This window comes from Mytilus edulis, chromosome 5 (genome assembly GCF_963676685.1).
Source record: "Mytilus edulis chromosome 5, xbMytEdul2.2, whole genome shotgun sequence".
NCBI classification, from domain to species: Eukaryota; Metazoa; Mollusca; class Bivalvia; order Mytilida; family Mytilidae; genus Mytilus; species Mytilus edulis.
In genome coordinates, this window is record NC_092348.1 from 25,669,282 (window position 1) to 25,687,378 (window position 18,097).

Sequence of the window (18,097 nt, forward strand, 5' to 3'; positions counted from 1 at the left end):
GGTTATATGTTTGTCAGCCAAAAATAAATAACCCATATTATGTAATTTGACCGAAGACTTTCAAATTTAAGGATTTCTTTGACAAAAAAATGTTTGCTTCATACCTTTATCTTTGTAATCAAATTGATTATAAGATTCGGGTATGAATGATATATGTCTGAAGAACTGCCTTATATTTTTGATGATCACTGTAGTCCTTAATATGAATAAACTCATTCAATATTACAGTCTATGATATCCAACTTTCATGTGGTCAGTTTCCCAGTTCAGTAAAGCATATGCATGTCACAGCATAAGTCGTTTTTGTATCGATACGTATGTTAGCAAATGATTTATGAGTTTGACTGTCACTCTGGTATCTTTCGTCCCTCTTTTTATTTTACCAAAATGCATGTTCAATATTTAGCGGCCTATTCCCGTAACGAAAAAATGTTCAACATGGTGATGCACAGAAAACTTTATGTCGACTTGAAGACGTTAAGGGACGAAAGACAAGGAACAGTCAAACTCATAGATTGAAAACAAACTGACAACGCCATGGCTAAAAACAAAAAGACAAACAGACATATAATAGTACAGAAGACACAACACAGAAAACTAAAGACTAAACAACACAAACCCCACCAAAAAACTGGGGTGGTCAAGGAAACGGTTATTCCATAACGGTCAACCAACTCGTGACGGCGTCCGTGTGTACTTAAGGGTGTACTTAAAAAATCATGAAATTAAAATTGATACTTTAAGTTGAAAGAGTATAAGTAAAGCAACAATATAAGCTAAAAATATTGATAGGTTACGGAGCTCTCTTTTTTTAAAAGATATTTGAGTTTCTAAAATTGGTGGGAAAAATCTGACTCGGACTTTGATTTTACATTTGCATTGGTTTCATTTTGGGTCTCAAATCGAAAGAAAAGAAATCAAGAATCTGTTTAAATTTTGGTAAATGACTTTTCAAGAGCTATTAGTTTAAACATATTATAAAAATACAACGACATCTGTGTAGTATACAGCTCAAGAAGGATAAGGATAACTCCACATGTAACCGCGGGAAATTAGATAAGTTCCGGGGTGGAAAAAGTAAGAGATTTTCGAAAATGTATACATTCGAAATTCTCGTATGTTTACTTTCCCTGCATATACCCCGGAACTCATCTAATTTTCCGCGGTTACATGTGGAGTTATCCTATAAAAATCAGCTTAAAATCTCGAGGCATATAGAAAAATGTCTGTATAACTGTCATTTTCAACAATATTCAAAGTTGTAAACCCTTAATTTTAGAAAAAAAATTAGTGGAGCGGAACGAAACTTTAATTTGATCTGAAACTCATCCTTGTTAGCTCATATATAAAAATTCAGTCCAATATCTGAATGCATTTAGAAAAAAGGTCCGTATAACTGTGATTTTCAAAAACTTATCAAAGTCCAAAGCCTGAAAAAATTAGCCGAACGGAATGAATCTTTAACCTGATCTGTAACTCATCATGAGTAACTCACAAACCAAAAATCAGCCCAATATCTGTAAGCGTTTAGAAAAAAGTCTGTATAACTGTGATGTTCAACAATTCATCAAAGTCCAAAGCCTGTAATTTCGTCAAAACTTAGCCTAGAAGAACAAAACTTAAACTTGATCTGTAACTCATCTTTGTACACTAACATGCCAAAAATCATCCCAATATCTGAAAGCGTTTAGAAAAAAAGTCCGTATAACTGTGATTTTTAACATTTTATCAAAGTCCAAGGCCCGTAATTTTGGCAATAAAAATGGTTGTTATGTGGCGAAATATTTGACCCTGTATTGTACGGGGGGAAACTAGTAGTCCGAACATCTGACCCAAATTTCCAAAACCTCACCAAAGTACATCCATAATGCTTCACAGTCACCGTCAAGTTGACCTTTACGATATATTTACGTCTCAACTGGTTAGAGACACCTTTTCGGCTTCGTCCGATCTGTGCATTTACTTATTGTGTCCAAATCACAACTATGGATCTTTTTTTAACTGGGTTTAGATTATCCATGGGTATAAGGCATGCAGAGTAGAAAAGGCTATGAATGTAACCATTCGATCCCCATTGTTTTTCTCAAGGACTTTACATTCAAAATGAAAATACCAGATTCTAACATCGATTAAATACTGTTGGCCCATGATTACGTAACGCATATATTGATAGTAAAAAATCATGCCATACTTTTAGTTATTATAAAACATTTTTTCTATTGTATAGGAACATAGACAGCACTCAATACAGAGAAAGTATAATAAATGAATGGTTAAATTATAGTAAGACGATGCACAGGACCATAGAGGTGGTTAAAATAAGTTTCTATATAACAGAGCATATTTTGATAAAATCTGTATGATAAAAAGAATATATAACCTTCGCTCGTATCCCATGATCTTACAGATCACCTGAGCTTGAGCTTCATTGAAATGATTATCGCATACTGTTCCCCATTGACCATTATGAAAAACTTCAACTCTGCCTTCCAGTTCAGTATTACCATTCACTAGTCGAAAAGCATTGCCTAAAATATTGAAGTATTTATATATTTGCTTTGATTTCTTATCTGCAACATGTGCTCAGCGTCGTTTAATAACATTTCAAAAACAACGTTATATGCTGTTACAAGAAATGAACAGAATTTTATTTTTAGGTATGCAGATAAATCGATAATTCACCCATGTATTGTATACGAAAGTAAACTGAATATCAAATGGTTCATGAATTTTGTTGCATCGGATATATAACTGTATTTCGTTTCAACAATTGTTGCATTATATATCATTATTAATAGTATGTCACACTGCGATTTGCTTCTTTGCCAGTAATAAGAATTTATTTTTTGTTTCATTGTTTTAATTTTTAAATGATTGTATGTTCAATACCATATCTGTAAAAGTTTCTGTCATTAAAAGAAAAAGATGAAAATCTAGATATATGTTTTTAAAAAATGATAAATTATACAGTGTGAAAAGTTATTATAATTCTAACAAACAATCGTCGGAACAGGTTTTGTCATTGACAAGATTTTCTTTACATTTCAAGAACAAACAATCGTCATTCCTGTCCTTGTAGACTTGATAAATATGATCCTGTTATAAAATTTGTATAACTTTGTCAAAAAATATTGCAAAACATCAGCATGCACGCTTAAAAGTATATGTTTTACATGTACAACAAATTATGATGATGCTCAAACATTCCAATTCGCAATGCAAGTCGAATGTTTTGATTAAAACATGGGAAATTAAGCTTTATTCACATTTTAATTTAATGTTAGCCTACTTAATGTATTGTATCAAATTTGCATTACCTTTGTATAAATAATATGGAAGCTTTTTGTTATATTTGTCTGTCATTAAAGAATCTTTGTGAGCACGCTCGCAAACCCCTAACATTGATACTGAGCAAACAAAATATCACCAGATTAACAAGTTAAAAGATGCATGACTGCTACAAAATTCCACTGATCAAAATTTCTTGTGGACATGAACACTTTTTTTGTATGTACTAACCATCTACAACGTTTCTTATAATGATCGTCAGAGAAGTGTCAATGACAAAAATGTAGTATATAAAGGTCTTAATTCTATGTTTCAATTGGCATAATTATAAATTGTAGCAAACAAATCATAGTTTCCCATCGATATACACAACTACATAGTATGTTCCTGTTATCTACAAAGTTTTATGAAATTGTATTGCGTTGATTTCAGAGGATCTACATTGTATATCCTTACTATCTATAAAGTTTCGAGAATTTAAGTTGTGTGGATTCTGAGGAGTTGCGAAGACAACCTGTTTCAAAAGAGGGACGAAAGATACCAAAGGGACAGTCAAACTCATAAATCTAAAACAAACTGACAACGCCATGGCTAAAAATGAAAAAGACAAACAGAAAAACAATAGTACACATGACACAACATAGAAAACTAAAGAATAAACAACACGAACCCCACCAAAAACTAGGGGTGATCTCAGGAGCTCCGGAAGGGTAAGCAGATCCTGCTTCACATGTGGCACCCGTCGTGTTGCTTATGTGATTATAAATCCGGTAAATAGTCTAATTCGGTAGGTCACATTCATGAAAGGGAAGGGGATTGTAGCTAAGACGTAAGGAACATATCCGATATCATTTGTGAAACGGTTATTCCATAACGGTCAACCAACTCGTGATGGCGTCCGTAAAATTTACGAAGGGATGATTTCAACTTCACCATTTAGAACTCTTGGTTTAATAGCTTCCTTGTGAGCAGTAACCCTCTATCAAGAAAATCATGATAGGAAATGCAAGCACGGGAATATCGTATCAATTGGGAGATATATACCCCGTATGCAGGTGCTGCTGGAATGTTGCTACTTAGAAATGGAAAGTTCACAATTGGAAAGCTGAAATCATCTCTTTTGTCGTAAAGTTTTGTTTTCAACCGACCCTCATTGTCAATTTCTAGATGTAAGTCAAGATATGAAGCCGACTTAACTGTATCTGTAGTATCCTTTATCTCCAATTCGATGGGATAGATGCGTTCCACATAGTCACCAAATTTTGAATTGTTTAGTGAAAGAACGTCATCTATATAGCGGAAAGTAGAGTTAAAGGACATTGCTAACTTCTTATCTTTCTTCCTAAGACGTTCCTGCATGAAGTCAGCCTCATAATAATAAAGAAACAAGTCGGCAAGTAGAGGGGCACAGTTTGTTCCCATTGGGATGCCGACAGTCTGTTGAAAAACACGTCCTCCGAACGTTACAAATATGTTGTCAATCAAGAAATCAAGCATCTTGATAATATCGGTTTCAGAGTGATTCTTTACAAAGTATGATTTATCCCTCCCTAAGACAAGATACTTGTATCTACGTTGGCCATTCTTTTTTATGAAGCAAAGTAATACCAACTCTTTCAATTTGTCTTTTAGTTTGGAATGTGGAATACTTGTGTAAAGAGTCAATAGTCCATGAAGATCAAAATTCTGCGTTCAAAGGTGCAGTAGTTCTAAATCAAAATTAAATTGTAATGTCCTCTTAATGGTTTGCTCTTGTTTTCTACAAAGTTTCCAGAAAACATATGTTCTGTATAATGTTTTTAATAATACTTATATATACCACAATCAACACCAGCCTGTTCCGTGCGTCCACAATTTTCTTTACCCCAGCCTCGAAATGTACACGATCCAATATCGCTTTCTGCACCAGTACAGCGTACGTCATCAATCCATACTGGACCCGGGCGACTTCCATACCGAGATTGAGAATATGCAGTTGGCTTGCTATAAACAGAAGTGTACACATATTGTTATTATCATTTTTTAAAATAATCGCGATATAAAGTTGTATTTAAATACGTTTTAAAGAACAAGATATGAACTAAATATATAGTTATACTGAGACTTAAAACCTGGAATAGAGAGCGGGTTATTACTTCAACCTCAACGAAAGGCATAACAAGAAATACTCTCATCATATGTATATTATTGTAGTACCAATCCAAATCACTTGCACTCAAATTATATATAGCCTAGTTGACACAGTATATCTGCTCTTGTATGCGTCATCAGAAATTTCTAAAATAAAAGGTTTTGATAAATCGAATCGATTTTATTGGGTTTATAAGATCTCAATTAAAATTATTTCATTGAACATAATTATTTTAAAATTATTTTTGTAAACATATTTCCGTCTAAATACGGGTTCAAATTGGATGCTATTTGTGACTTTAGTTATAGATTTGTCTTAAAAGATTTCTTATGTTTTGATGTAAGTACCAATTTCATTTTAAAGGGCTAAATCGTGAGATTGTAAATGGAATAAGCACCCTACATATTAGCATACTGAGTATTTCGTTCTGCAAAAACACACGAAGCCTTATTTAATTAAAAATAGAGCCATAAGAAGCTTTTTGTTTTTCTATGCTTTGTTTTAACTTTGCGTCTGAGAGCATGTGGCGTGCGATTGATGTCAGTCAATCAAAACTATAGATCATTATGTAATCATACATGTTAGATTATTATTTACTGTTATTTTCATTGCAGATCGTATTGATAACTTGAAAGTTGAAGGAAGGAGATGAAATGAAATTAAGCAAAAGCAATATTTTTAGAATCTGTAGAATTTATTGAATACTAATTATACAATTTAACTTAAAAAGCTCGTTTTTTCTAAGAACACGAAATACTATGTATTAGTAAAAAAAAAATTTAACGCGTGTTAATTAACATGATTAATCCTAAAATCAGCTACTTATTTTTTGGACGATTTTTTTTCTTTTATTACTTTGAGCAAATGATGCTCATCAGTACAAATATAATATATAGATGCAAATACAATATATCATAGATAAATACATAAAACATACATAACTGATAATTGAATACATCCGGGAAGAATAATGATCTATATTAAGTATTGGTAACTTATAACGTGTCTGTTCTACGTTTAAATGCATGGACTTTTTTTTACCAAGATTACATATGTCTTTTACATTTTGTGTGCTCAACAACTGTATAAGCTTAAATGACGATAGTCGCTTATAATAATACGGCTTAATATACTGTCTCCCTATTGCATAATAACAATCACACTGTAAAATTAGATGAAACTCGTCTTCTATTGTATTTAAAGTACAGAGAGTGCATTTTCTTTCTGATCTATTACCCCCGTGATATCGTCCTGTTTACACAGTATTCATGTTAAAATCAAAAAGAGTGTCATTTAAAACTAAATTATCTTGGTTATACCAGAAGTCATTCAGACTCAAATTAAAAAATAAATACTTCAGTTGATAGATCCAACTATTTTTGTTATTACATTGATTTCATACCTGTTCTTTGTAACAATTTTTAAGAATACAATTATTCATTGATAAAGTTTAAACCAGTATTTTATAATATTATATAAATAAATATAATAAATGGTATACAAATAAAGTCTACAGTTATCCTTTTACTAACAGAGTGTGATGTCCAATCATTTTACATATCACTTTTGCGGCATTTACATCAAACCCGTCATCGCATATAGTACCCCACTGGTTTTCGTGATAAATTTGGATAGTTCCTTGACCTTCATTGGATCCACCACTGAGTGAAACACGAGCGTCTGTTAAAAAAACCCAAAGACAGTCTACCATTTAAAATCTCAGATTATACATTTTTGTTTTCAAATATTAGCTGGTTCCGATTATAGTCATTTGCAAACGTATAGTTGTACTTATGGATATACATGTATGTTATGATTTCTTAAAACGTTTATCTCTTACTAATTAAGTTATGTTGATATCTTATAAAGTCATCCATTCATTAGAATACAAATGTATGATATCGCAATATTACTTAGTTAAAAGAGGTCAAATGATATGTATACAACAGATACAGTTATGTCTGCCTCATTTCTTGACTTACATTTCGAAATTGACAATAAGATTTGTTGAAGACTAAACTTCATATGTAGCTACATGCCAGCAGCACCTGCATATGGAGTATTTATATGCAAGTTGATTTGGTATTCCAGGGCCTTAATTTCTCTAAAAGAAAAGGGTTGTTGCTCACCGGGAAGCTATTTAAATAAGGGTTCTAAGTGGTGAGGATGAGAAATGATAGGTAAAGAAAATCATAATAGAATATGTTTGATAGCTACAACTCCAGCATGAATACTTTGTTCAATAGCTTACTTGATAAAATGATCCCCAATATACTTACGAAAAACCGCAACCCATAGAATATTATAAGATATGTAAATCGGTAAGCCACAATTCCCTATATTTATAGTAATGCTAAAAATTGCAAAAATAGATACTTACCACAATCTATACCGACGTCTTCATTATGACCACAATTTGATTGACCCCATCCGGAAAACTTACAGTCTTCTAAATCATTTTCTGAACCATCACATGATAAATCATCCATCCAAATTTTACCTGTTCCAGGATGATAAACCGCTGTACTTTGAATGCGATAATTCCTGAAAGATACCATATATTATTCAATAAATGTTAACATATTTTCTCTAGACGAAACGCGCGTCTGGCGTAGATACAAAATTTAATCCTGGTATCGATGATGAGTTTATTCTTATTAGCCTCTTTTACCTACCAGGATTTCGTGGCTATACAGTCATTTCAAAAATGCAAACTAGATAACTAATGTGTTTGTTTTCACTTTTTCCAGCGCAAAAACCAAAAAAAATAACAATGATGGTTATGTTTACAAACATACCAATTACATGACGTCAAAATAACAACAATTACCCTAGGTCATCACCTTTGTATAACCAATTACAAATAAACTAAACTGATGTAATCTACATTGTTTTGCAATAAACAGGTCGAATTTTACTAAATAGCTTTTACTCGTTTCCTTTTCTTTTATAGTTTTATAGGACAATTATAACATAATGATATTAAACCATCTGTCCTTGCATATATATTACACTTTTCGACCTAGGTCAAGGAGCTATCACAACAACAATATAGTAAACCCCGCATCATTCTGTATGTGTCTGTCCAAAGAATGTAGTCTATGTCTGTCATATCTGTTTTCCTACATTGTTTTGTTATAAACTATTCTCTTAGCTTTTTCATACAAATTGTTTCATTTTCTATGTCGGGTCTTTTATAGTCGACTATATATATGTTTTTGTCATTGTTGAAAGTCGCACTGTTGCCTTTAATTGCTTACATCCAGTCCACTCGAATATTGGTAGATAGTTGTCTCATCGGCAATCAAATCACATCTTCTTCATCTTTTACTTCTAAGTCGTATATGGAGCCAGCTTAAGCCTTCATCCGAGTGCCGGATTTCGCGCTCTGTTGAAGACCATTTGGTTGCCTTGTGCAGTTTTCGGTTTGGTTGTTGACTCTTTGATAAATTCCCAATTTCAATTCTCAATTTTCTTTCAAATAACTTACGTGTTATGATAACCTAACATCCGACAGACAACTTTGGCTTCGTCTTGACCAAATGAGTCCCGACATATAGTTCCCCATTCACCACGGTACATTATTTCAACTCTTCCTCTGGAAGGTGTCGGTCCGTTAGCTAACCTGATTTTTGTTTCTTTGGGACAAGTATAAATTAAACAAAAAATAAAATCACCGACAAATATAAACAAAACACTCATATAAACAGTTCAAACTTATTCATAAAAATTTATAGTTAAATAACTTTGATATTTTTATTTCCATCTAAACGTGTGTAACATTGAAACGTGTTTCAATGTTACTGGTCTTATTTTTTAGTGAAGCAAAATGCTTCTTTAATAGTCATACTATGTGATAAAAATGCTAGTATGATGGCACCAATTCACACTGTTAAAGGAAAAAAATACATGTACAACCACACATCATTCTTACAAAGGAATAATAAACAAATTCTAGCAATTAAAAAAAAAACGTTTTAGATTTAAACATAACAGGACTGATTTATTACATTTGAATCCCCAGTCCCATTTTCACTATCTCATTTTGTTTTGTAGTCATTTATTCATCCAAGTTCACATACGATGTATGACAATATCAACTTGATGTATGACGACTTACGACATTCTAAACCGACGTCGTCTTTTTGTAGGCATTTATTACTGCCCCATCCTTTGTACTGGCAAGCAGCTATGTCAGTTTCTGATCCATTGCAGCTAAGGTCAGTCATTCTCAAAGGCAAACTACTGTGACCAAAAAGGCCTCCAGGATATATTGCTGGGTGACTTTAAAAAGATATTTCAAATTACAGATTTAATACCGCAATGATATAACATTTTCTGATTCGAGGGTCACTGATGAGTCTTTGGTAGACGAAACGCGCGTCTGGCGTTAGTATAAAATTTTAATCCTGGTATCTATGATGTGTTTATTTACAATCACTGGGTCAATGCCACTGCTTGTGGTCAGGATTTCGGTGTTCACTTGAGTTATCATTGATATGTTAATAAATATAAATTAACTGTTAACAACATTTAGAATTTTTGAAATACAAAGAATTTTCTACCTCAGGAAAAGATTACCTTAGCTGTATTTGGCAAAACTTTTAGGAATTTTTGGTCCTCAATGCTCTTCAACTTCGTACTTTATTTGTCTTTTAAACTTTTGTCATTCGAGCGTCACTGATGAGTCTTTTGTAGACGAAACCCGCGTCTAGCGTTAATATGAAATTTCAGTCCTGGTATCTATGATGAGTTTATTAACAACCACTGGGTCGATGCTTTGACTGGTGGAAATTTAATTGCCTCGAGGGTATCACAAGCCCAGTAGTCAGCATTTCGGTGTTGACTTGAGTTATTATTAATATGTTCATAACTACAAATTAACTGTTAACAAAATTTTGAATTTTTGAAATACTAAGGCTTTTCTGCCTCAGGAATAGCTTACCTTAGCTGTATTTGGCAAAACCTTTAGGAATTTTTGGTCTTCAATGCTCTTCAACTTTGCACTTTATTTGGCCTTTTAACATTTTTTTTATTTGAGCGTCACTGATGAGTTTTTTGTGGACGAAACACACGTATGGCGTTAATATAAAATTTCAATCCTGGTATCTATGATGAGTTTATAATGTTATAAACACATTATCCAAAAAATGCGTTTTTTATCTGGGATAACAAGAGTTACCTCATATCAGGAAAACGACATCTTATAAAGTTTGGGTTGTGTTGTGTCAGTCTTTTGTTTCAAACCTGCTCAATGATTTATTCATCTTTTTTGAAAAAAAATTCTTTATTAGACTGATGGACAACAAAGAGGCGACTGCCAGACAATATACAAACGGATGAAGTAAAAAAAGTCACCCTCTGCAATTTCATTCCATGTGGTATAATGCATTATGATTTAAATCCAATTCAGATACATTTAGATCAACCTTTGCCAGGAAACATTTACTTTGGTAAGGCGTACTTTCAACAATACTACTAATACAAAACATGTAACACTTGATGAATTAAAGAGATGATATTTGAAGGTTCTTGAAATATTATATGGTACAGTATATTGTTTAAACGTTAAATTCATGTTTTGTGATGATTATTGGCGACACCAAACGCATTTGTAGGACTTGGCTGTGCGATCGGGACGCTGAAATGCGATGGTCTGCGCCGAATTGCGGTGGTTCTTTCGCTGATTTGCGATTGCCTATAAGACGCATGATACTAGTTATTTTAAAATTTACAAATGTGAAATTATAATAATAATTACATGCAGATTTATTTTAATATCAAGTATATAAATTTGCATTCATTATTGTCTATGTCTGTCCTTAGTTATCGTTGCATACTAAATTAGAGATAGTCCTCTTTGATTTTCTATATGTGAACATAATTCTGAATTCACATTTCATCTTTACTTTGATCCATTCATGAGTTCCTCGTACATCGTGGTATTGTATTACGGCGATTCTGTCTGCGAAGCCTTATGCATTTAGAAAATTTCATGGTCCATGGAACCTTTTAAAGAATTTCGTTGCAGATTTTGAAGTGGGAAAACATTATCTTTTCCTTTATCGTCAGCCCTTCTCGTATCTAGTAGTGTTGATAGTTTAAACCCCCTTATAAACTTAAAAACCTGGAAAACTGCTTCTAACATATAAATTGACTTCTACTTGGACATGATAACTATCGCACCTTAGCGTTACTACCATCTCACTCCCGCGTAGCTATCAACAAGATACCACCATCGCACTTCAGCGTGATAAAAATCGTACTTCACTTCAGCGAGCCTATCGCGGTTCAGATTCCTACATGTTATCGTATCTGTATTTTGAAAACCCTATCGCAGTTGTTGGTCCTTATTGTAGGGATTTTATATGTCAAAAGGTAGCTACTATGGTGGTAGATTAACAGAAACGACCGATAGAATTTTAAAATTACGCATTTTAACTTATAATAATCATAATCGCGGCCAAGTTTTGGTTATTGATCAAATAATGACGTAGGAATGTGAGCTAACACCCATTACCTTGCCATGAATCCAAGCGTTCTACATACTACAGTAGCGTCCTTGATGCTCAAATTATCATCACACACTGATCCCCAGGCTCCAGCATGATATATTTCGAGTCTGCCTTTTGATGGTTTGATGGCACCTACTAGTCTCACAGGGGTTGCTTAAAAGGAAACATATAAATGTTACTTATATTTGCTTCTAGTACTAGGGGTTATATGAGTTATTGATTTTAAGATTTTCAATAATTGGTTTTCAAAACCTTCGATGAGAAATATATTATTATGGACGCATATATGCGCATCAAGTTACCTTTGGTATCTAGTAACATAAAATATACTGGGTTATTTAAACATGATGTAAACATAAAAAAGACGTCGTATGATTGCCAATGAGACAGCTGTCCACAAGAGACTAAAATGACACAGAAACTAACAACTATAGGTCACCGTACGACCTTCAACAAAGTACATACCGCATAGTCAGCTATAAAAGGCTCCGAAATGAAAAGATTTTTCTGTGTATGTACGTATTCGTCTAGGATAAATGACTAAAGTACTAGGACTTTGTTTCTCTCATTTATGAAACGTAAAGGTGGTTTTTAAAGAATACAATACACCATATTCATACGTGTTAGCATACTAAGTACTGTACATTAGAGGTATACAAAGACATCTTGTCTGACTGTTGCTATTAAAGTTTGTAAACTAATATCGAGATATAATGATATTTCAATCTCGATTGTGCATGTAACGTCTTTCACTGTAAAACTCAAATCCAATGTTTTATAAAAGCAACAGTAGTATACCGCTGTTCAAAACTGATAAATCTATGGACAAAAAACAAAATCAGGGTAACAAACTAAAACTGAGGGAAACGCATTAAACATTAGAGGAGAACAACGACACAACATTGAAATGTAACACACACAGCAACGGACTAAGCATTAGACAAAATCCGATGAGAATAACCAATATAACATCAAAACCAAATACATAAATTTGGGATAGAAAAGTACCGTGACACGTCTTATAGTAATGTGAATTCACACTCAAAAATAGGAGAAAACAAACGACACAACGGAAACACAACGTAAAAATGTTACACACACAGAAACAAACTATGAATTTTATATGTAAATATTCTTGCAGCTGAATCCCACCTCCGGTAGCGAGATATTCTTGAACAATCGATGGCCTTTGGGCTGTTTTGAGCTCACATGCTAGTTTGTGGTCTCTTTGACACATTCCTCATTTCTATTCTAAATTTTATTCAATAAGGGTCTTTATATTAAATGTTTTCAAAAGAGAAAATATAATTTATAAAACAACCGCTATATAATTCTTCTACAAATACATCTGAAAAAGACATCATCATCAGATTGACCTTGTAGTACAAATGGGAATAACATTATTATAATTTGATAGTTCATAAACAGACAGTCGGTTGTCCTCTTAGAAGAAACTGCGCTCTTCTATTTTCTTCAATTTTGTCATGTCGGGGCTTTTTATAGCTTACTATACGATATGGGTTTTGCTCATTGTTGATAGCTGTACATTGACATAAAGTTGCTTTGATCCGTTACTTTTTTATAGTTGTCTCCATATCAATCTTACCACATCTGCAGCTGTCACTCTCAGCTATTCATATGATTTTCTATTTTTAAGCAATTATTACATTGTATCAGCATCCGCATATGAAGTATACATATTCCTTATTTTAAATCGTATTTTCGAGCTTTTGTTTATATCACATGTTTTTGGCTTTGGAAATAAATCCCATTTACAATCAAATCAATACTGGTCAAGATTAACAAGGCAATTGTCAAAAGTGTTATCGTATTGCTTTTTTCATTTAGAAGCCTAGTTTTTATCCCCGTTTTGTTTTTGTTCAGGGGTGTAGGGTTCGTATTGCTAAACTACTTGTTTCGAAATCTCATTCGTTATCTTAAACAGAGCACTTACCACATGATATTCCAACATCACTCGAATGTGTGCAGTCTGTATGACCCCAAGCCGTGAAATTACACTGTTTGACGTCTACTTCATTTCCCTCGCAGTCAACGTTTGTCAGCAAAACTTCGCCAGATCCTTTTCCAAAATGTCCATTCATATATACTGTTGGGTGTCTGGAATATTGTTCACGTGATTTTAATAAGAAGACTGAGAAAATCATCCGCTGCTACCGTAGATAACATTTGATAAATATTGAAGTATGAGACTGAATAGCAACTAATAAAAAGTATAAGAAAACCATACAGATATACTTAAAAAGGATGTACAGTAACAAAACTACACACCCGCATACCTGTATATTATAATTGTCATTGCACAAGGTCAAGTTTTTCTCTGACTGTTTATTACGTTTAACAACTAATTGATACTTTAGTCTTAGATGCATGAATTTTTTATTAGTTTGACTTTGAACTAGCTGTCAGTAGCTGCGAATACTCTCAGATTTGAACTTATTGCCATTTTGATTGTACGGATGGAAAAATACCCTTCAACGTCCGGCATGTGTTTTTCTTACAACTTTCTGATTTGTATCGGTGTGAGTTTAACCTTTTTTAACTGAGTTTATAGTTTGATCATATGTTGTGGGAGTTCGGCATAGGGCCAACAACCATATCCTGTAAAATTATTTAGGTTACAGAAACAGAAATAAAGGAATCAAACACAACCGCTTTGACAATAGGCCTCAAGAAAATAGTATGATTGCCAGTGATGAAAGCCGAAAGGAAGCTACTGCGGGAATGAAGTACTGAGCACTACAGCAAAACTAAGAATAGGATTCTTGAACGTACGTACTATGTACGAAAATTGCACAGTTCACATCTTAAATGAGGCGATATAACTTGCACATTTTGGGAGTTAGTGAATGTAGATGAACAGGTTCTGGTAAAATGAAGACCGACACAGGAGAAACAGTTCTTTACTCAAGCAGAGAAGACAACCTTCATTTTAAAGGAGTAATCTTCGTCCTCAAAAACGGGGCTGAGGAGGGACTTATTGAATGGACACCTGTTAATAGTAGATCGATAACAGCAAATTGAAAGGAGTGCACACTAACATGACCCTTATACATTGCTATGCACCAACAAATGACAGTGATGAAGCTGCAAACGACACCTTTTACGAACAACTTCAAGCAGAAGTGAGATTAGTACCACGTCATGATCTTCTAGTGGTGATGGGTAATTTGAATGCCAAAGTGGAAAACAACAACACTGATATGGACAGAATAATAGGTTAACATGGATGTGGTACTATAAATGGTAATGGAGAATTAATGTAATTCAGTAGTTGTCGTTTGTTTTTTGTGTTACATATTTGTTCTTCGTTAATTTTTTATACTAATAAGGCCGTTAGTTTTATCGTTTGCATTGTTTTACATTGTCATATCGGGGCCTTTTGTAGCTGACTATGCGGTAGGGGATTTGCTCATTGTTGAAGGCCGTACGGTGACCTATAGTTGTTAATGTCTGTGTCATTTTGGTCTCTTGTCTCATTGGCAATCATGCCACATCTTCTTTTTTATACTAGAATTATGTGCAGCTTACAACGTTGCTGTAGGAGGAACACTCTGTCCACATAAAGATATACATGAGTTAACATGGTGTTCTCCGAATGGAAGGGATAAGAATCAGATAGACCACCTTATTATAGATGGTACTTGGCGGCGTTCATTACTAGATGTTAAGGTTAACAGAGAAGCATATGTAAGTAGTGACCATCACCTTGCAAATATTAAGATAAAATTAAGGACGTAAAACACTTTTCTCTACACGTTACGATATAGAAAAATTACAAGATCATAAGGTTAAGAATGCATTCAACCTTAGAAGTATAGGTTTCAAGCTAGATAATCCTGACATGGTCCAATAAAAATCAACAGAAGTCAACTCTGGGGTCAAACAAGAACAATATTCGAAACAACTAGCGAGGACTATCTTGGTTTTAAGCATGGTAAAAAGCTGAAGAAATTGATAACGACAGGTACTTGCAAGGTTATAGAAGAAAGGCGTCATATGAACAAGAAAATAATCGACACAAAATTAGAAAGGCTACACAAAGCAAGCTATAGAGTACTAGACACAATTTTAAAGCGAATGACTAGATCAGACAATATAGCTTACATGGAAGACCTTGCTAAACAAACAGAAGAAGCAGCAAAAAAGGGTGAACAGGGGAAAACTTACAAGAAAACAAGAGAAATATGTGGTAAATTTAGAAGCAATGATGTCCATATAAAAGACAAAAATATAAGACTATTGACAACAGAGGACGGGCAGAAAGCCAGACTGGCAGAACACTTAAAAAAAATACTTAACAGGCCAGCTCCATATGACAATCAATTATAATTGAGGCACTTCAAGATTTCGAAATACATATCAACTTACCAGACAGACAGGAAATAATAATAGCAATACAATCGTTAAACAATGGAAATGATCAGGGTAGGACAATCTAAATGCACAGCTTTTCAAAGTCGACATAGAACTTGCAGCTGAAATTCTTCTATCACTACTTACATCAATATGGGAAGGAAACAAAAGACCTGACGATTGGACCAAAGACATAATAAAAAAGTTAGCCAATAAAGGATCTCTATTCAGTTATTGTAAAAACTGGTGAGGTATAACCCTCTTGTCAATTCTAAGTAAAATCATGGCCAAAATTATTATCCAAAGAATAAAAGATGCAGGTAAGCAGATCTTGCTCCACATGTGGCACCCGTCGTGTTGCTTATGTTATTACAAATCCGGTTAATAGTCTAATTCAGTTGGTCATAATTCGGTAGATAAATGTGATTAAAAAAATCCATAGCAAGTGAACTTTTAAAAGGATGTCTAAATATGATTCTTCAAAAAAAATGGCCATTTGAAAATAGCATTCATATTTTTTCTTTTCTCCCTATGTTTCTAGTATGGTTATTGTACTTTTGACTATGGGTCGCAATTATTTTTTCCGTAGCGGATAAGATTGAAAAATGATGAAACAATCTAAGTATCAAGAAAAAAATATATTTTAAATTAATGTTTTCTGTGTCAACTGCATTTTAAAATGCAAACTACAAACCTCCGTTCGACAGATGTTGTATGTACAGTATACAAATGGATCGACATAATAGAAAGGTTGACTTTATAATAGTTTCTGCTTTGCCCACTTTCATTATTTAGAAATAAAAAGTGGTAATTGTTACTGAAAGTTCAATCGAATTTTAAGAGATTTTATTCAAAAAAATGTATCAAAATGACGTATTTTGTTTATGAATTTGATATACCGTGGCTATGATATATTTCGATAAAAAAATTCAAAACCGAGGTTATCAGTGTATGTAAAGTGCGGATCCTAAAATATCATTTTCACTGTATATGCCAGAAATTTTTGATGTAGAATGATAAATAAACAGACGACTTTTTTTTCATTTTTGAAGAAAATGAAGAAAATTAGTTAAAAAGTATATGTTAAGAAACACATAATACTAATAAAACAAAGTAAGAGATGCGAACGGGGTTTTTTCGCGCCTAAATCCAAATAGCTGTGAAATATATACCAAAATAGGTGAATATTTAGGACATTTCACGAACAGATCGTGCAGGTGTTTTATAACTAACAGGTAAGATGTTGTTGAAGAAAAAATATTCATTTCAACACAATTATTAAAGTTGTATAACGTAAATAGGTTTTGTCATTCAGTTTCCTCATATTGAACTGAATTCCACTATCATGATGCTTTCTTTATGCGAGTCATGTTTACTGTCGAATAATGATACTATTCTTTCATTTTCACTGTAGAGCGATTCATTAGTATTGTATATGCGGCGCATTTTCACTGTATGATATATTTAATTTTTTTATCTATTACAGCGTATTTTTTTAAGCATGTAAAGCAAAACTTTAGTTAGCGGGCTTGCTTTTTTTTTTTTTTTTTTGTACAATCATTATGATAACACCCAATTTAATTCAAATATAATAATTATATAAATACAAGTTAAACTATGCCGATACATATTGTTTAAAGATGTCAATCTTATTTACAAAGTTTGTATAAACAATTATACAAACTAAGCAATCAAGTCAACCAAAGTTTTGCTTTACATGCATTAGGAAATTAGCTGTAAACCCTTAATTTAGCCGACTTGCTCAAACAATAGATAAAGTAAGAGACGG

The 18,097-nt window shown here is 33.1% G+C and overlaps 1 protein-coding gene across 1 annotated transcript in view; it reads right to left on the reverse strand.

The window, feature by feature from the left end:
- Positions 1-18,097, reverse strand: part of LOC139525008 (scavenger receptor cysteine-rich domain-containing protein DMBT1-like) — a 107,980-nt gene that overhangs the window by 73,355 nt on the left and 16,528 nt on the right. Inside the window, exons 6-13 of the mRNA XM_071320183.1 lie at positions 13,889-14,052; positions 11,940-12,087; positions 9,540-9,703; positions 8,910-9,057; positions 7,800-7,963; positions 6,952-7,099; positions 5,108-5,271; positions 2,381-2,528 (exon numbers count right to left, since the gene is read on the reverse strand). Coding sequence (XP_071176284.1) covers positions 2,381-2,528; positions 5,108-5,271; positions 6,952-7,099; positions 7,800-7,963; positions 8,910-9,057; positions 9,540-9,703; positions 11,940-12,087; positions 13,889-14,052 — 1,248 coding nt within the window. The remainder of the gene's footprint in view (positions 1-2,380; positions 2,529-5,107; positions 5,272-6,951; positions 7,100-7,799; positions 7,964-8,909; positions 9,058-9,539; positions 9,704-11,939; positions 12,088-13,888; positions 14,053-18,097) is intronic.